The sequence below is a fragment of the Trichoderma breve genome, chromosome 3 (genome assembly GCF_028502605.1).
Source record: "Trichoderma breve strain T069 chromosome 3, whole genome shotgun sequence".
In the NCBI taxonomy this organism is placed as follows: Eukaryota; Fungi; Ascomycota; class Sordariomycetes; order Hypocreales; family Hypocreaceae; genus Trichoderma; species Trichoderma breve.
This window is the reverse complement of record NC_079234.1, coordinates 1144777-1165104: the sequence shown is the minus strand read 5'-3', so window position 1 is coordinate 1165104 and position 20328 is coordinate 1144777. Positions and strand designations below refer to the sequence as shown.

The window sequence follows — 20328 nt, the reverse complement described above, 5'->3', positions numbered from 1 at the left end:
TATGTTGCTGTTTCTTTGTATGTCAACTTGTATACCCGTATTCCTACGGATATACACACCAGCGGGCAAAGTTGCCTGCTTAGTACGCACGTTTTGTCGGAATAAGAGTCATTCATTACATGACATGACATCCCTGTTGGTTCATTACGTGATGCAGCAAAATTCCGAACCCAAAAAGATATAGGTATCTCATTGCTTAGTAAAAGATGAAGGAAATAGGGAATTAGGGAATTATTACACGATCCGGGAAGAAGGAGGAAAAGTTTCAATAGGGCGTGCCTTGTGTAAGGGGAGACCGTTTGCTGTTTTGGTGGCGGTGGGACACCATTTGCCGTTTTGGGATGGTGAAGTGCATCTCGATCATCTTTGTATGTACGAGTACGAGTATATTATATACGCACGGGTTGCCACTTGCAAGGGCCCCTGGATTTGGAATTGGGCAAGGAAATGCTACTGTAGATTTAGAGATCGGGTGTTGGCACGGGAGATGGAGGAGTTTTCTCATTGGAGTTGGATTGGGTAAAAGGGTAAGCAAGGTACAAGTAATGTGAGCTTGGATGATGCAAAGGATGGTGTTGACCTGTGTGTTTCCAGAGTAGGTTTCGATGATGATGTTTTTTCCATCAATAAGAGGCATAATATCATGAGATTTTGAATTGAAATGCCTGTTGTGTTAAAGAGCCCAATGCATGGATAGATGCTCTGCAACGAAACAAAAGTAAAGCTCAAAGCTCCAAACCACATGCTCAATTAGCTCCTGATAAGCCATTACCACCCAAATAACTGCATATCCCCGCCAAAAAATTATGTACCGCACTAACAATACCAGAGCACACCACGGAAAAAAAGCTGTGACTAATGCGGGGGAAAATTTCAGTTGCGCGAGTTCCAACGCTTCGGAGAGCTGCATATCACACTATCGTTGATCTAAACAGTGCGTGTGGCTTTTGCGATTGCGGCCACCCAATTGGCGATACGCTGTGCTTGTGTGTTTTTTATTCATTTCTTTATTCCCGTTTGGATTTTGTTGTTGTGGTGAGAGAGTGGTTGTTTGACGGGGCTGAGTGTCTGTCTGTCTGGTTGTTGGATTCTCGAGATAGCCTCGTCTTTGATATCGGAGCCTTGCCTTTACCTCGGCTCACTCACTTCTTCACCTGGGACTCACCTTGTCTCATCTCACCTTGTCATAACTCATCTCATCTCACTTGATCTCATCTCATCTTACATCTCAAGACTATCTCACAACAATGGACTCCATCGACGACCGCATCTCCCTCCTCCTCAACTGGGCCTCCTCTCACAACGCCCTCCTCCACCCATCCGCCCAAATCTACGACGACCCCGACACCGGCCTCTCCTTTCGCGTCAATCCCTCCTCAACCTCCTCAATCCCCCCCTACGAGCCCATCGTCAGCCTCCCCACCAGCCTCTCCCTCTCCTACCTCAACGCTCTCCAACCCACGCCCGCCTTCCCCAGCGACTTTCTCTCAAAAACACGGCCCCACGTCGTCGGCCGCCTGTTTCTCATCAAGGAGCTCCTCAAGGGCCAAGAGTCCTTCTGGTATCCTTACATCCAGGCCCTTCCCCAGCCCGAGGATTTCGATGACTGGGCATTGCCGCCCTTTTGGCCCGAGGAGGAGGCCGAGCTGCTCGAGGGCACGAATGTCGAGATTGGATTGGAAAAGATTCGGGAGGACCTCGGTCGTGAGTTTCGCGATGCGAGAAACTTGCTGATTGCTTCGCAAAAGGACGCCGAGGATGATTTTTGCGACCATCTTACTCGCGAGCTGTATCAGTGGGCGTACTGCATCTTCTCGAGCCGCTCCTTTCGGCCGTCGCTGGTGCTGTCCGAGGAGCAGCAGCAGTCTCTCCCCGAGGGCGTCAGCATCAACGACTTTTCCGTGCTGCTGCCGCTGTTTGACATTGGGAACCACGACATGACGGTCCACGTGAGGTGGGATCTCGCAGCCGGAGACGAAGCCGGAGCTGGAGCTGGAATCAGGGGCTCAGGGGCTGCCGTCCAGCTCAAGGTCGGCAGGGAGCACAAGCCCGGGCAGCAAATCTTCAACAACTACAGCCCCAAGACCAACGCCGAGCTGCTACTTGGATACGGCTTCATGCTCCCCGTCACCGACGCTCTGCACAACGACTACATCCACGTCCGCAAGCGCACTGCCCCTTCTCCCTCTGCCGCGCCAACCCAACCCGGCAGCTCTTCTCCAGAAGAATATCTCATCTCCCTACGGCCCATCTCGCATCCGTCCTCCCTCCTCGCCGCCTCCAAGCAGACCCTCAACGTCTTCCCCCCTCCACCGCTGCCAGGCCTTCTCGGCGCCTTCAAGCACGTCCAGCACGACATGGTCTGGGACATCTTCCTGACGCTGCTGCAGCACTCGTCCATCCCGCTCATCAAGCTCATCCCCCTCAACTCGAACACCTTCCCTACCGAGGAGGAGGCCGTGCGCCAGCGTCAAGAGCGCTTCTTTTCCGGCCACGTCAACGACGAGTGCCAGGACTATCTCGAGCAGACCGTCGCCATCATCCAGCACAAGATTTTGCAGGAGCTCGAGAGGCTCAACGAGACGGACATGGAGGTTGTGGGAGAGGATGCCGAGCTGTTGTCGCCGAACCAGCGCCTGGCGTTGGAGTATAGGGAGCGGTGCCGGCAGGTTTTGGAGAATACTCTGAGTACCATGGGAGAAGACGACATGATGCAGGATGATGGCGAGTGAGCCCAAGTTCTAGAGAATGGATACGTCAAAGAAGAAGAACAAAGAAAGAAAAAAAGAAAAAAGACAGCACGAGTTATGAATCATGACGGTGTGGACATGCGGCTGGATGACGACCCGGAATGGATAGAACACGTATAAATATATATATAGTAATGTTATTCGTTGAAAGCATTATACCACAGACGCTCGCTGCCGTGTTGAAGCACCCCTTTATTCTACGTATTTACAAAATCACTCCGCGTTTTAAACAAGATAAAACAAAATATCATCATGGCGACTTGAGCAACGGATCCTTCAGTTCGGCCTGCATCAAGGCCTCTTCTAGCGGAATCTCCTTTAGCGCAACCACCTTTGTCTTTTTGACAAATTTATATATCAGATATGCTGCCAGCACAAGCGGAATATCCCTTTTCGCGAAAAGTGTTAGCATTATATCAAATGAAGGGATTTCAGTAGGTGGTAGCTCACAAGTAGGCAGAGACAAAACCGCTAGGGCTCCAGTTGCCCTTGGTAAAGACGACGAAGCCGTTGGTGAGCAGGATGATGCTGCACATGAAGAGTGCCGCAGACGAGCTGTACACTACATGATACGACTCTCGTCAGCAAACAATTCACAGAGAATATAGATACAAAGGAATCAAGTCAGAAACTCACAGGTCCAGCTGTTGTGCCACGGCAGCCGCGTATACGGAATTCCTTGCACCTTGAGCGCCATCCTCAATCGCACGTGGTTGAGCACGATGCAGATCCAGCTCACCAACACACCCGCGCCGACCAAGTCCATCAGCCAGAAGAAGGCAGTCAGCGCGCCGCTGCTCAGCGTCATAAAGGCCAGGAACGAAAAGACGATGAACAAGCTCACGGCCACGTACGGCACGCCCCACGACGTCGTCCGCAAAAAGATTCTGGGCGCCTGTTTCTTGAGCGCTAGGCCGTACAGGACACGAGTACCCGAGAGAAGAGCCTGGTTCGAGGACGACCACGCCGACGTGATGACGATGGCGTTGATGACCGAGGGCACGGCAGGATATCCAGCAGCTGAAACGGCAATGACAAAGGGGCTCTGCGCGGCGGTGCCAGAGTAGTCGTTGAGCCGCTCGTCGTCGGAGCTGACAATCATGCCGACGATGAGAATGGCCAGCATGTAGAAGAGTAGGATTCGGATAAAGACGTTGCGGCAGGCCCTGGGAATCGCCTTGCGCGGGTTCGCCGTCTCTGCTCCAGCCATGGCCAGCGATTCAACACCCGCAAAGGAGAAGACGGCGCCCGTCATGACGCTCCAGTAGCCGAGGAACTTGCCCCAGTTGCCCGTGGCAATGTACTCGACAAAAGGGCCTGGGTTCTTCCAGAAGCGAAAGTACGTCGGCTTGACACCCGGGATGCCGCCCAGGTCGATGACGAGGCCGAAGATGATGAGGAAGATGACCATGAGGATCTTGAGCGTGGCGAAGAAGGCCTCGATCTCGCCGAACCAGCGCACGCCGGAAAGGCCCACGGCCGCCGTCAAGATGATGAAGACAATGATCCACACGCTCGGGTTCAGGTCCGGAAGCCAGTACTCAAACAAGACGCAAATGGCCGTGATCTCGCTCGGAATCGACAGCAGGTTGCCGTACACCAGGTTCCAGCCCACGGCAAAGCCCAGCGCCGGATCGACCAGCACCTCGGCGTGCCTCACAAAGGATCCCGTCACCGGCAGCAGGGCCGACACCTCTCCCAGCGCAAACTGCACCGCACTGACAACCATCCCAACGGTTCCGTATCCCAGCAGCGCTCCCAGCGGTCCGCCCGTCTGCACTGCGCTGCCAAGGCCCAGAAACAGTCCCGTGCCGATGGCTCCCGCAATGCCCAGCATGGACAGATGCCGCTCCTTGAGCCCGCGCTTGAGATCGCGCTCCTCGGTGGCGGTGACGAGATCGCCGTCGAGGTCGCCGAGGTCCTTGATGGGGTCAGTCTCGCCCATGAAGTGCGAGGGCGCTCGCTCGACGTCCAGGTCGTCGGTGACTTTTGTTACTGAGGCATCTTTTCCATAGTCGTAGCCGGTGTTGCTTGTGGTGTTGTATCCTCCTGCTCCTCCATTTCCGCCAGATCGATCAATCAGCGGCGACATCGTGGTTGGTGGTGCTCTTTGCCCGCTCGTCATGCCCCAAGATGATTGATACGCCGTTTTGCTTTTGAATTTTCGAGATCAAGACGAAGGATGGTGTCCAGTGCTTATCTCTCCCGCAGTCAGATTTTTCTCCGCCCTCAGCTTCTTTTGAACTTTGACAGGGTCGTCAGTCTCTCCAGTGAAACGATACAGAAAAGACGCAATCGAAGCCTCTCCTCTCCGACTTGTCTGGTGTCTCACTTGACCCCTCTCTTTGACGTCGTCTGTCGTCTCCGGCTGGAAAAGAGCAAAACCGCGTGTCTCATCTCCAACGAGCCTCGGCCAGAGCCGATTCATATACAAACTCACTCGTACAGAGATTATTTCCTCCGAGCGCCCACCGGACGGGCTTAGTGTCGATTAGCACTGATATCGCAATCGCAACCCTGGCTGACCTCACCCAATTTTGTGTCGTACAAGGAACTCGGCGGGGGCTCCACATTGCGATTCTTTGGCTGTTTTGGGTATCGAAACACGAGATGGGTTTTGTTGGTGGAAGCATTTGATGTTTGCTTTTTGATAGCCGTGGGATGATGGTGAGATGTAAATGTCTATACATGTACAGTTGAAGAAGTTTGCCTCAGATGTCAAACTACAGCATTTCAATGATTATGTCTTAACGCAGATGCACTTCAAATGGTTGCCAGCTTCATATTGAGTCTGGTGCAAAACACAGACCGTAGGTGCTGATTCTAGCGCATCGTGGCGTCTTGTCAAGGCCCCTAAACCGAATAGCTTCACGCGCTACAGAGGACTTTTGCAGCTGATTCGGCAAAGGGGGCCGTCAGCACCTTGAAAAATCGCGTGATGGTAACTGCGTCTAAGTAAAACTTCAATTGTTCTTTATTAAGGGCAATACTAATCAGCAAGACAACTCTGCCATCCAACATCCTAGTGACTGCGTGAGGTTCAAGTATCGGAACAGGATGCTATAACTTACTGCTTGTGTGGCTTCAAATTTGAGATTCGGGATGCTGGCTGGTATTTCCCTATAGATATCTCATCCGTTGTAGCTTATTTTCAATGTTGTTTTATGCCATGTCTTACTACAAATGTCTGCGCTAAAGAGAGCCTGCCCGAGCAACATGATTGTTCACTCAGCAGTTATCTCTGTTGCAGAAAAATGTCTTTTGTAACCATATAATGCACATCGGCTTGGTTCAAATCGGCATTAATAGCACAAATCACGAGTGCGGGCAACTTAATCATCCTTGCTTCAGTCCACTTGTTTTCTATCTTAGAGCTGGTTTGACTATTGAACTGCATCTATACTTGTTGAAGCAAAGGACTTGTCTATTAGAGAAAATGTAACCAATTTTATCTTATTCTAAAAATGGTAATTCTCTATTGGATGCTACTCATAAACCTCATAGACTGTTCGTTTTTCTTGTCGTTGGATTCCAGCTTGTAGGCGTCACGAGTGAGATGAATCTGCGACTGGCCCGTTCCACCATACAGCTCAAGTCACCAAGGGGAATCTTATATTCCGCTGTACCTGTACGGGTTCGGATAAGGAGGATATGCCTTGTAAATATCCTGAGCTGTGCCGGGATATGTGCCAGGATAGAGCTGGGGCTCATTCTCGGGTATGTGATTGGCCTCAGGGAATGAATTCAATGATATGAATTGAGAATCGCCATCCCCATCCACCTCCTCGGTAAATAGCTCTCGTATTATCTTGGTTGGAGTCGGGCTTGTAACGAGGATTTTGACTGGGAAGCGTATCCCATCGTCTTTGGATAAGCTGAGAAGACACTCCACCACCTTTAGTAGCTCATCTTTCAAGTCGTCTATTTCGTAATGCACCACTCCGTCGATTATGCACACCAGGATTATATCATCCGAGAACCGTTTCATTAACCACACGAAGAGACTGCACAGTTGGTCAAGATCTCCTTCTTCCAGGGAATCTAACCGGGTACCTTTTTCTAGGCCTGTTAGATCAAGGTTGGGATGTTGCTTCAACAACTGCAAGATGAAGCTCCTCATCATCGTCACTCCCCCAACATCTTGGTCATTTTCATCTTCATCACTTTGTTCTTTTTTTCCATGGAAGCCGCAAAAAAATACTAACGATGTGTATCCTAATATTCGGAACCCCCCAGTCCAACGGAAACATAGTTGCGAGAGCGCTGATATGTAATGGCAGTCATCAGACCCGAAGTTGCCCTCTACAAGCAGCGCTTTCGATTGTGGTTGAATCACCCAGTTCTGAAATGGTTGGGTGCTCTCAACCTGATCTGCGTGGCCGATATGCGCTGGTGGAATGGCATGTTGGCCACTTACAACTCGCTTCAGGTCTTCTTCATCAGAATACGGAATGTAAAGTACATCCTGAAGCCAGCTGGAATTGAGCGGCATTGCTGTCTGAGTCTGGTAAGTATTTGGAGGGTAGTATCCAAGAAACGGTCGGGAAAGTCGTGAAGGGCGTGGCGCGCGCTTGAGTAGATACTCTCTCGTATGTGATAAAGAGTGCCATCCAAGTGGTGGCTGCAGGGGATACGGCGGATAGTAATTGGGTAAGTGCTGTTGCATATTTGGTGCGGGATACGGCGGATAGTTGTTGGGCAAGTACTGTTGCATATTTATATCGTTTTGCATCGTTCTTAAGAGTGAAGCGATTTGTTCGCTAACCGTGCTTCTAAGATCTGCTTCATTCATAGTACGAGCCTGGATAGTTGCCATCTTCATTGGATCTGACGAATATTAAGCGTTAGCAAGATATATGCGTTGATAGAACTCTCGAAAGGTTTCGCAGTTTTGGTACATGCCTTCGGCCAAGTTCATCATTGCTTGCTGACTTCTAATAAGGCCAGACGTCTCAAAGGTTTTAATTAATGTATCGCTAGCCTTCTTAATTTGGTCCATATTTTTAACAATGCTTTTATATCGCTCGCTTCTTCCAAAAATCGCACTCTTTACTACTGGAATGATCTATCAGCCACGATCCTGAGGTTTAATATGAATTAAAGTACTTGCCTCGATTGCTCGTCAACATCTCAATTGTATATTCTATCGCCAGAAGTATAGATACAGCCAGCTGTAAATATGCGTCATAGACATATTTGTCTTCTGGAAATATTTTCATAATCAGCTCAATATGAGTAAAATCTCTTGCAAGCTCTTTTGGTTGGAGAGTTTCTTCAATCCTGGTTCGAATACTGGAGGGTTTTGGAAATACCTGTATCTCAGTTAGAGAAGTCGCTTCCTGCATTTCCGCCCAATAGGAAGTCTTTGCGAACATCTAGAAGGTTTATGATTGCTGCTATTGGACCAGGTGCACGGTGATCAAAGAGCCATCGATCACCTTTTGGGGGTCGCATGATACGATCTTCCCCGTTGCTCTTATTTACCCACTGCGCTCTTTGTAGCTGGACGTATACATCCTCCCAAGACGTCTTATCCCGAATCCTGAGTTCTGGTTTCAATCTGAGTAAAGGCTGTTCCTTGAGTCGCTTCATAGCCGCGGGAAAAATATTATTCCACAGCTGCACGCTCTCTGAATACCTCGTTGGAGTCTTAGGAGCGGCACGGTCGTAGTTCACGCTGGGATGGAATTGTGGGTGGTATTTGCGCGAATCATTATCAATGAATTCCATCGAGGGCGGCTGGAGACCTAGGCTCGAAATGACGCTCTGTAGCTCTTCCGTTTCGCTCAAGAACTCTGAAGCGATGTTCATTGCCAGCCGGATACCTGTCGACTGAGCTTGAATGTGAATGCTAAAGGAAGGTCTTGTTCATGTTCGTTTTGCAAGGCGTCCCCGCGGCTAAGGTAATATGCAGTTTTACCCAAGCTATCTAACTTGATTCGGCTATGGGAATGCCGAACCTCTCCTCTTTGGCAAGAATGCTATCCGAAGATAAAAAAACCTAGAATTTTAAAATGCAATGCTATGTGACATAAAATGGCTAAGAAACAGAAATGAGACAGCAACAAAGATTCATAGACAATTTTAACAATTAATAACACTGTCCTATTGGACTAGATGTTCTAGTGGGTAGAATCCACCTAGAAATCCGTTTCCACCCTTGTGACAACCCGGTTCTGTTCTTATATGTACATGTAAGTAGAGGTTGGTATTCCCAAGGGCCAAATCTCTGGGTCTAGAATTCAAATATGTTAGCGACACGGTTGGATGATTAAACGGGCAAGCTCATCACCAGCTAGTAGAGTAGCAGCTAAACATTATCTTCCTGCTATATTAGCAACTCGCCCTCTCAGGTATATATAGAGGTGAGAACGAATAAACTGATAGACTCAATTACTGAGCTAAATCATAACCAATTCCCATCATCCAGGTCTTCGATTATTTACAAATCCAATACGAGCTGTCTCAGCCACCTCTCTCTTCACATGGACATGGAGCTTATCGATCAAATATCAATGGCCATACGCCTGCAGAGATTACATGCATACTAATTCAGCCCAACCCCGCACTCATCAGAGCCCAATCTATTCAACACTTTCTTGGGAGGGTGATGTTTCTCATCAATGTATTCTGCAAGTACTCATCCAAAGTGATCCATATCCTGGTAGTACAGCTCAAAGTGATTTCTCGAAGCACGTTGTGTGCTGAGATTCTATTTTGTTTCCGCTACGTTTTGTGACCAATCAGTGCCTACATGTATCAAGAACAATCGACGAAAGACCATAAGCATTAGGGGCAGTCATGACGGATTATATTCCGTCGACGCCTGTCCCTATCACAACTGGCATTGCCGCTATTGTGTGCCTATTCCTCTGGCTCTCAGCGAGGCACAAACAATGGCCAAGTCTGCAACTACAGACCACAAGACTAAATGTATGACAGGTTATAGCTTTATAGCCGACTTGATCAATATGACTAATTTACCTACTCCAGAGCCCTGCCATTCGCAGGTCATTAACTTTCAGAATTTCCAACATACCGCTAGAAGTGACCAGAGACAAACTTGAAGATGTCTTGACCAAGCTACCTAAGACAACCGGAACTAGTCATGGTCAATCTAATTTGCTTCGATTCTCATATTCGCCCGCTGCAGTCTCGATGCTTGCTAAACGTTTTGCCGTAGCCACTGTTACTTTTGCAGAAGCCCCCGATTTGGGCGAGCTAGAGAAGATCCTCAAAAAGGCAATGGACGATCGTGATAATAGATTGATTGTTGACTTGGATTTCTTTGGTCTTACGCCGTTAGCTGACCCTTTACAAAATACCCTTGTGGAGTAAGTCTATTCATACAAGGACATGCAATATACACGATTCTGAGCACTAATGCTCTACTAGCATCATCGCAGTGACCGGACTTGCTGGCCATGCGTTTGGATCTTGGAAATCTAAAAAGAAGCCCGATATGTGGCTGCGAGATTTCCTCCCCGCATCAATTCCAAACGTCAGGGTATTAACATATGGATATAATACCAAATTACCTGGTAGTCGATCTAAAAGTTCTATCCTTGAACTCTCTAGGAAGCTACTTGAGTCAATTAAGACAGCCCGGGATGAAAATACAGTAAGATTCTCAAACGAACTATCGATGTTTCTCAAATTGAAGCTCACTTATCATAGAAGCATCGACCACTTATTCTTATTGGACATAGCCTTGGCGGTCTTGTCGTGAAACATGTATGTTGGAAGACCTAGAGGAGCTCATATTGAGCCAATGTTGAGGTTAACAATTAATGTAGGCCCTGGTCCAAGCATCTGAAGGCAGTGAAGACGACCTGGCTGTTTTTAGATCTTGTTACGCCATCCTACTGTTTGCTGTGCCGAACAGAGGTCTTGACAACTTAAGTTTGAAGTCTATGGTCAAAGGACAGCCTAATGAAGACTTGGTGAGAGATCTGGGTGTTAATTCTCCATTTCTAAACCACCTTCATGAAAGTTTTAACAAACGTTTTACACTCGATTCGGAGATCATATGTGTATACGAAACTAAAACAACCCCCACAGTTGAGGTATGCTTTCATCTGAACATTCACTGTCTTAGCCACGGGCCTTGCTCACCTTTTTCGAAGTGGAACTCGGATACCAAATCATGGGAACGAACAGGGCCCGAAGTCATGATGGTTCCTCAGAATTCGGCAATTTATGCCGGCCCGAATGAGAAATCTTACGACCAGCTTCCAATAGAAGCAGATCATTCCGAAATTGTCAAGTTCAGCGACGCATCGAATTCTGATTATATTATCATTCAATCGAGGATAGCGAAATGGGTTAAGAAGGCACCGGCTGTCATCCGAGAGCGATTTGCGAGATTAAGAACAAGTGAGTGGCATTAGAAGAAGTTGGAAAGCGCGTGCTAAGCCATATATAAAGAACTCTCTTTTATGGAAGCCCAGTATATTGAGGCCCTTAAAGCTCCCGATTATGCAGCATTCAGAAACTATAAAATTGATAATCCAACATCTGGCACGCTTGGCTGGTTCTTGAAACTTCAGCAGCTTTCCTCTTGGTTAACAACTCATGAATCATCGATTCTTTGGGTGAACGGATCGCCAGGTCAAGGGAAAACAATTGTTGCAAAATTCCTCCTGACGTACTTGGAAGATTTGCAACATGGTTTCGACCATCGCACGACAGTCATTTATTTCTTCTTCTATGACCAAGACGATAGTTACCGAACTGTGAGTTCCGCTATAAGATCACTCATTAAGCAGTTACTGTCAACACAAGGCGCATTTGATGTCATCTCTGATAAATTCAATATCGAAACCTCTACTATAAACGACGAATTGGCGTGGGATGTACTCGAAGAACTGCTTCGATCGCCGATATTCGGTACCATATACTGCGTGATTGACGCTCTAGATGAGTGCCAGGATAATGAAGCTAGACAGAGATTGCTGGTGTTTATCAATAAGGTTACTCAAAGGCCGCTGGCAAAAAGCAAAGCAAAATATCCAGTATTGAAAGCTTTCTTGACAAGCCGCCCGACAACGGACTTAAGTCGAGCCCTAAGAAAACTCCCATCTATTCATCTAACAGCAAGCTCTGATGATCTCAAGACATTTATCCAGAGCAGGATTCAAGAGCTCGATCTCGAGAAGCAGCACGAGGACGAGATAATCGATTTGTTGAGCAGCCGTGTGGAGCAGACTTTCTTGTGGATATCAATCGTCCTAAAGAAGTTGAAAACAACATCGACATTGCTGTCGCAGGCAGATATGGAACAGATTATTACCGAGAGCCCTTCTCGTTTGACAGACCTTTACGAAAGCCTTCTTGTTCAGATTATACAAAGCCGCGATATAGCGGCGCAAAAGCTCTTGATTTGGGCCGTCTTTAGTCGACGCGCTATGACTTTGGATGAGCTCGAAGTAGCTCTGGCAATTCAGGAGAAGTCAAGAAATCAGGAATCTATTGAAAAACATCGGATATATCTTACAAAGAAATCAGTTACCAGTGCTGTTGGAGTTTTTCTGGAAATCGTTGACGACAAAGTTTATCTCATACATCAGTCAGCTAAAGACTTCCTCCTCAAAAGCGAGCGGCTAGCCGAGGCTGAGTTTTGCAGAGGTCTGCATCCAAACCTGTATCTAGCAGAGATCTGTATGAAATATTTGTGTTTTGCGGATTTTGCGGAAACAGGACCCTGCGAGGATGCTAAGTTGCTGGAGAAAAGATATTGTCAATACCCCCTTTTCCATTACGCCGCGCGCAACTGGCATCGCCACATTGGCTCAGATGACGATATCAACAATTTCGCCGGGATCATAAGCCAGTTAACAGAGATAGGCTCTCTGGGCCTCTTAGCCTGGGGTGAAGCAGCCGGAATAACGGCACTCGATAAAGCAGAAGATACATATGACATTGCAACAATAGCCAACATTCCATGGCTAACAGATTTCCAGTGGAAAGGCCATATGATCACTGAGGGCGTTATTCAGAAAGCAGCAAGGAGCGGCATTGCAGGCTACGAATTTTTGAAAGATTTTACAAGAAAAGCTGACGTTCGCATTACTACCGAAGCTTTCTGTGCGGCTGTTAAATGTTTTGATCATGAGATGATTCGCCTACTCATGCATACGGGTGCCAATATCACCCCAGCAATCATAGAGGCGGCGGCAACCAACAAAAAATATAGCAGATTCGTGATAGGCTTGCTACTAGAGTCTCTATGCAACTTTGAGATTACTGCAAACCTGGTGAACTTGGCAGCAAACAATCGAGAGACCGGTAAAGATGCTATGGAGTTAATTTTACGCAAGGTCAACACAGACATCTTAGAGGAGGCAATGGTAGCAATAGTGGCTGGATTCGGCACTGAAACTATGAATCTCGTGCTGACTACCAGAGAAGATGTCAAAATCACAAGTGTGATACTGTCCGCTGCGATTAAAAAGAAACATGGCGGGAAGGAAATGGTAGAGTTTTTGCTGGAACAGTCAGGTCAAGACACCCCGATTATGGGTGAAGTCATTGAGTTGATTGCAAAAAAGCATCTCAGAGACACCATGGTGGTTCTCCTAAACCGGCGGGGAGACAACATGGTCGTAACGGACCGAATATTTGAAATAATGACAACATGTTTTGATGATGAAATAATGGCGCTGCTCCTTGGTCGGCAAGGAGACCGGATTACCATCACAGAAGGTTTTGTCAAGATTGCAGCCTCCCATTATGACAAGAGAGTGATGCAAATACTTCTCGACAGCAAAGGCGATCAAGTCAACGTCACAGAAGAGGTTGTGAAGATTGCTGCCAAAAATCGAAACACGGATTTAATGGCATTACTGCTTGACCGACGAGGAGATAACATAAATATCACGGAGACTGTCGTCGAAATTGCAGCAAACAATCCAAACAAGGATTTAATGGCGTTACTACTTGACCAAAGAGGGGAGCAGATCAACATTACAGGAGATGTCGTTAAAAGTGCGGCAAGAAATTCAAGCCACGATGTGATGGCATTACTTCTTGATAGAAGGGGCCACGAGATTACCATTACAGAAGATATTATAAAAATTGCGGTAGGAAACCTCTTCCAGGCTAGAAAGATCACGCAATTACTCCTTGACAAACGGAGAGACCAGATTGTCTATTCGGAAGAAATTATCAAGGCCGCGGCGGGAAACCGCAGACAGGCTAAGGACGTAATATGGCTACTTCTTAATCAGAAAGCAGATCAGGTAGTCATTACAGAAGAAACTCTGAAAATTGCTGAAGGAAATGGCACACAAGGTAAGGAAGTATTACAACTATTTCTTGACAATACGAGTGGTCAGGTTATTATGACAAAAGACATTAGAAAGGCTGCAGAAAGATACTTGGAGGATGACGGGGCGAACGCCTGGTTCTCCTTTAAAACGCGAAAATGGCCGGATTTTTACCCACAAACATCCTGGCCGGTTTGGGGTGATGCTCTTAATCCTGAACTCGCAAGAAAAGACAGATAGTACGGGAAAGGGACAATGATAGGCATGTTATATGACAACTTTAGTCGCAGATATTAGAAATTACTCAATATCCTACTTCGTCTATTCATCAGCCAACTGCATCAAAAGTCTTCCCCATCAGTTCAACAAAGCTCCACGGGCTCTCTCTCTCTCTCTCTCGCCTCCACATCCATTTATATAACCCCTAGCTCGCATTCACAATACTTCTCCCTATAGCAGCAGAATCTTTTCCGAATCCCAGTTAGTAAAAGTCTCTATTCATTCCGCGGTGCTAATAGAATCCACGTTATTGAATGGGTACTGTCACAGGTGCGAGAAGTTCTTCGGCCTCGAAGTCCCCATCAACAAACTGAGTGGATAGAAGTCCCTGCCTTTCTCCAACAGGAATCATTAGATTACAGATGTAGCATCCAAAGTCATTCAGTCAAGGAACAAACATCATTTACACACGCATTACCAACAAAGAGAAAGCAAACATCACTGCACACGCAATACTGACATCCACACCAACAAAGCATCAAGATGGAAAAAAGCATTCAAATCCATTCGTACATACGCTACATCTCTATCAATCCCTCCCCTTAATTAATCTCAAAAAATTAAGTAGCCCAGTAAAATATATATAGAAGACAAAAACTTCTTCTTCCGCAAGCAAATTTGTCTCTTGATTTTCCCAAAATGCGCCGTTGCAATGCTAGGCCATACAATACAAGCCCTCCCCTTTCCCCCTCCCCCTACACAGAATGAACAAAGCAAAAGACACAAAAAATCAGATAAGATCGGACCAAACAGGTAAAAACTATAGGGCTCGTATGCGAATTTGTGGCAAGATCTTTCGTCCGCCAGATATAATAAGGGGTTGTGTGTGTATAAACCCCCATGTTTCTCGCAGCGCATGTCCGAAATGACGAAGGGAAGTGATGACGATGCTTTTTGTGCGAGTCTTTGGTAGTAGTATGATATATAAATGTGTGTGTGTACGGATGGGTATATGTCTTCAGCGATGCGTCTTCCCACGTCTATGCGATGCCGAGCTCCTCATCTATGGGAAAACGCCCTGTCGCCACCTCTCAACTCGGTCCATCTGACCGTTAGGATTAGACATGGGAATGCCAATGTTTGGCTGGATGAGTCCATTAGCACCATAGAGGTTACCAGCACCGTACACGCTCATCTGCTTCATGCCGTTCATGCCTCCCATAGGGTTCATGCCTGCCATAGGACTTCTACCGTTCATGGCGGCCGGACCAAAGCCCGTGAGCGTGCTGTAGGAATGCTGCAAGCCTCCCTGCGCGATACCGTAGCCATTAGGCGGCGCCATCATGGTAGCTCGGTTCCTAGAGCCGGTGTTGGTAAAGCTGCGGGTCTGGAATTGATTGAGAGCTGTGCTCGATCTGGCCGCCTCCACGCCAAGTCCGCCCGTTCCGTCATTGTACAGACCTCCCTTGAAACCTCCGGGGCGAGCATTGCCGTTTTGTACAAGAGCGGTGGGCATCTGGCTTCTGACTGCCGCCAGCATGGCATCCTGCTGAGCAAGCCTCATCTGCTCCTCCTGCTGGCGCCTTTGCTCCGCAATGCGAGGGTCCTGGACGTTCTGGTGCACCGAGAGCATGTCCGCCATGCTGACACGGCGCATCACGCCTCTCCTGGGCGGCTCGACCATCGGGTTGCCGTAACTGACTGGCCTTTCGCCTGGTCTTTCTCCAGTCAGGTTACCATAGCTCATTTCTCTTTCGCGAGCCTCCCGCTCAGCTTGCAGACGGCGACGGCGCTGGCCCAGGGTCTCATCCTCTACGCCCGCATTAGGCTTGGGTTTGGACTCCTCAGGATCAGCAAACTGGCCCAGGAGCTCAGCAGAAAAGGTGCTGCTGACAGGACGGGCCTTGGGCAGCTGTGACTCTGCCAGGCGGCGCTTCCTGGCACCAAGCGTCTCTTCCTCAATCTCAGCCGCCACGGGTTCGGGTTCTGGAGCAATGGTAGTGCGTGCATCCTCATCCACCACGCTCGCGTCCGGCTCGATGATGCGCGGCGAAGCTGGCGGCTGCACTTCAGCTATGCGCGTGACTGGAAGGCTGAGGTTGCTCTGGCGTTTCGCGTTAAAGACGGTGGAGGCTCGTCCCTGCAGACGAGCAGCGCGTGAACTCAGGGGTTCGTTTTCTTCTAGCTGGCGCATCTCCATAAGTCCTATAGGGCGGTCGACATCGGCCATATTCTTGGCACCCTGGTGCATGGCAGCAATGACGGCCAGGGGCGTGTCTTCGTCGTCGGAAATGGTTTGCTCCGCGGCGACATTCTGTTCCTCCCAGGCAAGGTTGACGCGCTGCTTGAGGCGTTGCTTGCGCTGCATCTCGGCGACAGCATCCATCTCCAGGAGGGTGGCACGCATGCCTTGGGGCGCTACGTTGCCCTGGTTGAGGATTCGCTGTTTCTGTTGCTGCTTTCGAAGATGGATCTCGCCGAGGAGCGTCGTGGGCATTCCATCAAGGATGCCTTCGTCAACCTCTTCCTCTTCCTCTTCTTCATGCTCCTCTTCTTCATCAGCCCCATCATGAGCATTGTCATTGGGATCATGGTCCTTGTTAATCCTTCCAAACAAGCTGCTCTGGCTTCGTTTGGTGAGCAGCCTGATTGTCGACTGCTCCTTGGGCGCTTCAGCAAGCGCGGCCCCCAGGGTGTTGGTGGAGGGTTGCTGCTTGTGCTTGGACGCCTTCTTCTTCTTCTCCTTGCCGTAGGTCTCAGAGCCCAGTTTGCCAGCGTACAGGTGATCAGTAAAGGCACTGACGGGAGCAGTGGCCGAAGCATCGAGAATGCTGTCGAGCGTAGCCATAGCTGATCCATCCTTGACCTCGATCTCGGGAAGCTCGAGAGATGGCTGGTCGAAGAAGACGCTGGCTCGGAGGTGAGGGGGAATGTTTTCGAGGTTGGGTATATTGGATTGGTGCTTGTCAGTGTCCATCTTGGACAGCCGCTGGGGCCGGCGAAGATCTTCGAGAGAGGGCGCGGATCCGTTCCGAGATTGAGGTGCGGGCTCCTCGAGGAACGGAGTGGGCGTGGTGGCATCGTCAGCGTCCTCCAAGTTGTCCGCCAGGGTCAGGGCGGCAAACGAGTTGCGGTGGCCAGAGAGAGGGTCGGGCAGGGCAATCTGGTCCAGGTCGGGGACGACCGACTTTCTCTTGTTCTCCTTGGGCTGCATCATGGCGCTCAGGATCTGCGAGCGTCGCTGGTTCCGGTCAGCGGCCTTGGGCTTGTTGGACAGCTTGGGCGGCAGGTTGAGCATAGCAGGCACACGAGCCGGGTAGTACAGCATGTGCTGGCCGGTTTGTTGGTCAAAGTAAGACTGCGGCCTCACGAACTCGCTCACGAACTCGGCCGAAGACTGTTGGGGGGTGGGCAGGAATAATTCATCGTCGACGACAGGAGGTTGGGTCTGAGATTGGGGCATCTGGGGAGCAGGAGCCTGCAGCTGGGCCGGCAGCTGGTGCACGTCGGACAGCCTGTCTCGCTTCTGCGAGCGCGACCCCATGTCGGCCGTAGCGAAACGATCATCCTCGTTGTCCGTCTCGCAGTGGGCGCCGTCAAAGTCGACAAACGCGTCCTGGGCCACCTGGAAGGTATTTGTGGAGTTGGCTGTCATGGGCCGCTCGGCCTCGTAGCCATCGTGTTCGTCGTGGTCAGAGGGCAGGTCCGGGTTTACGAGGACCAGATTAGAAGCCCTATGGCTTCTAAAGCCGCCCTCGAGCATGTTGTGGAACTCGTCGGTCTGTGGGACGCCAACAGCGTCCTGTTCGATGATGCTCCTGGAGCTGGCGGCGGCGGCGTGCTCAAAAGGGGGCACGGCGTCGACTTGATCCAGCACGTGCTGGGTCAGGGAGATGGGCTCGGACTCGGATATCTCAGCCAGCGAGGGCTTGGCCGACCGGACACTCCTGACGGAGCTCTTGCCCGGGCCGTGGCGGGACAGGATGGAGTTGATGACTTCGTGCTCCGGGCGGCCGGTCGAGGCGTTGGAGCCCGATCGCATGCGGCCCGAGAGGGAATTCGTGGGTGACATTACGTACGCGGGAGAGTAGCCCTTTTGTCGGGCGGCGGCAGCGGCGGAGGAGGATGAGTTGGAGGGATATCGTCGCAGGCGTGTCGAGTGTTCGTCAGCCGATGCGGCCCTGGCGGCGAGGATGGAGGATCGTCTGCTGTCGCTTCGCTTCAGTTCGCAGTGCAGTTCTCGGATGGCATCGTCGATGCTGCTGGTCATGGACAGGCGCTCGGCCGTGGCTTCGAGATGGGCAATGTTGCTGACGGCTGACGCGGAGCGGGTGAGCAGGTCGGAGTGGTGACTGTGTTTCGATGGCGATGAGACGTCGGTAGCAATGTGCAGGATGGGCTTTGGATGGGCCAGCTTGGTGCCCGGCTGCACGCTGCCCGTATGCAATGGCGCTTCTTCGGGTGCAGGTGCAGGGATACGAACGGTGGCCGCTCGAGTATTACTGGCAACGGTGGCAATGCTAGTAGTGGCAGTGGTAGTGGTATAAGCACCCGTAATTAGGGTCGCGATGTCCGAATCCCGGGCAGAAATCGAGGGGCGCTCGTGTCGGTTGGGGCTCTGGGGCAGGGGAGCGGAAATGACGCCTCTGGAGAGGTCATGCTTAATGTCGCCAGCGGTGGGAGACAGTGAGAGAGAGGCGGCGGCAGTGATATTAGCATTAGAATTGCTCGTCGTGCTGCTGGGAGACCACGGCAGCGGTGGTCCTGTGCCTGCGCCTGCGCTCGTGCTCAGGTTCTTTTCTCTCCAGCCCGCCTCGTCTTGCTCTTCCTGGTCCTGTTCTTGCTCTTGTTCGCGCAGCGCCTGTTGCAGGCTCTCTGCATCTGCATCTGCCTCTGTTTTACTGGCCTCTGCGAGCCTGGACTCTGTGGCGTCGGCGCTCGCAGCGCCCGGCGCAATGGCAGCCGCCGTGGGCGACATGGCGAGATAACGCTGACGCACCGCCGCAGCAGACTCGGACTCGGGGCTGGTGGTCGATTTCTTCTTGCCGCTGCTGGGCGCAGAGTCGATAAACAGGCTCAAGGGCGTGCTGACTCTGCCGGCGACAGACAGAAAGGTCGGCGACACGGGGCTCGTGGCCGTTGTTGGAGTCGAGAGTGGCGAGGCGAGTCTGAGGGTATCGTCATTCCCAGGCGAGCTTGTAGAAGCAACAGCAGTAGCAACAGCAACAGCTGCAGAACCCTCCACTGACGCAGCAGCTTCGGCGTCTGCTTCAGCGACTGGCATGGCGAGCGGCCGAGGGAATGCGACCTCGTATTAGTATTATCGACCAAGAATGCCCTCTACGCTACTCCCAGTCCAAGTATGTGCCCCCCCGTTGCGTCTCTATCCGGGATGGTCAGGTGGGTGAGCTGGAGCGTATCTCGCTGGATTGGGTGCGCGCGTGATGGCCGAGACATGAGAAGCCCGCCAAGGGTCTGGATCCAGGCTCGTGACGGCGTATTTGTATAGCTTGGACTATCCAATTGATGTGTTTTTCCTTTCCTTCTTCTATTTTCCTACAGAAGAGACTCTGGTAAAGCAAATAGACCGAGTTTGGATACAGGTAAGGCTGTGTGTAAGTGAAAGGGCGATCAAACCAAGATGCAACAACAAAAATTTGGCCGGCGATGGAGGACGAGCGATGAACAAGGCTAGGAATACCAAAAAAGCCTTCTATCAACCAGCAATAGCCCCACGAGAGCGTCGGTTTGGGCGTTGGCTAAACAAGGGATAAAGTAAATAAAATAAAAAAAAAGGTAAAAAGAATAAAACCAGAAAACTGAACCCGAAAAAAAAACTTGTGGTTTAGATTCGGCGGCAAGGCGCAATAGTGGCCGGAGCGGCGTGGCCCGTTCCAATCCAAAGGTTCAGAATTGATGCTAAGGCACGCAAAGTACCTGTACGAAACTAGGAGTTCTCGACTCGACTCGTCAAGTGCCTCTTTTTTTGGAGTACGAGTATGGAGCAGCTTGGGACTTAGTGGCGGATAAAGACGAGACGACTGGAGCGCGCTAACGGGGAGGATTTGATGCTGACGAGGGCTGATGGATGA

The 20328-nt window shown here is 50.1% G+C and overlaps 5 protein-coding genes across 5 annotated transcripts; 2 read left to right on the top strand and 3 right to left on the bottom strand.

Moving 5' to 3' along the window:
- Positions 1-1247: 1247 nt before the first annotated feature.
- On the top strand, positions 1248-2732 carry T069G_04780 (uncharacterized protein; the record flags this gene model as incomplete). Its single annotated transcript, XM_056171990.1, has 1 exon — positions 1248-2732. One exon carries the CDS (start codon positions 1248-1250, stop codon positions 2730-2732), a length of 1485 nt encoding a protein of 494 aa, XP_056028848.1.
- Positions 2733-3000: 268 nt separating this feature from the next.
- On the bottom strand, positions 3001-4842 carry T069G_04779 (amino acid permease domain-containing protein; the record flags this gene model as incomplete). The annotated part of the gene is made up of 3 exons (XM_056171989.1): positions 3001-3139; positions 3201-3312; positions 3387-4842. The coding sequence occupies 3 exons, from the start codon at positions 4840-4842 to the stop codon at positions 3001-3003; spliced, it is 1707 nt and encodes a 568-aa protein (XP_056028847.1).
- A 3227-nt stretch (positions 4843-8069) lies between these two features.
- T069G_04778 (uncharacterized protein) lies at positions 8070-8561 on the bottom strand (the record flags this gene model as incomplete). The annotated part of the gene is made up of 1 exon (XM_056171988.1): positions 8070-8561. One exon carries the CDS (start codon positions 8559-8561, stop codon positions 8070-8072), a length of 492 nt encoding a protein of 163 aa, XP_056028846.1.
- A 990-nt stretch (positions 8562-9551) lies between these two features.
- Positions 9552-14257, top strand: T069G_04777 (NACHT domain-containing protein; the record flags this gene model as incomplete). Its single annotated transcript, XM_056171987.1, has 8 exons — positions 9552-9683; positions 9744-10084; positions 10146-10371; positions 10428-10484; positions 10547-10816; positions 10877-11126; positions 11178-12377; positions 12705-14257. 8 exons carry the CDS (start codon positions 9552-9554, stop codon positions 14255-14257), a joined length of 4029 nt encoding a protein of 1342 aa, XP_056028845.1.
- A 1042-nt stretch (positions 14258-15299) lies between these two features.
- Positions 15300-17999, bottom strand: T069G_04776 (uncharacterized protein; the record flags this gene model as incomplete). Its single annotated transcript, XM_056171986.1, has 1 exon — positions 15300-17999. The coding sequence occupies one exon, from the start codon at positions 17997-17999 to the stop codon at positions 15300-15302; it is 2700 nt and encodes an 899-aa protein (XP_056028844.1).
- Between the last annotated feature and the right edge of the window lie 2329 nt (positions 18000-20328).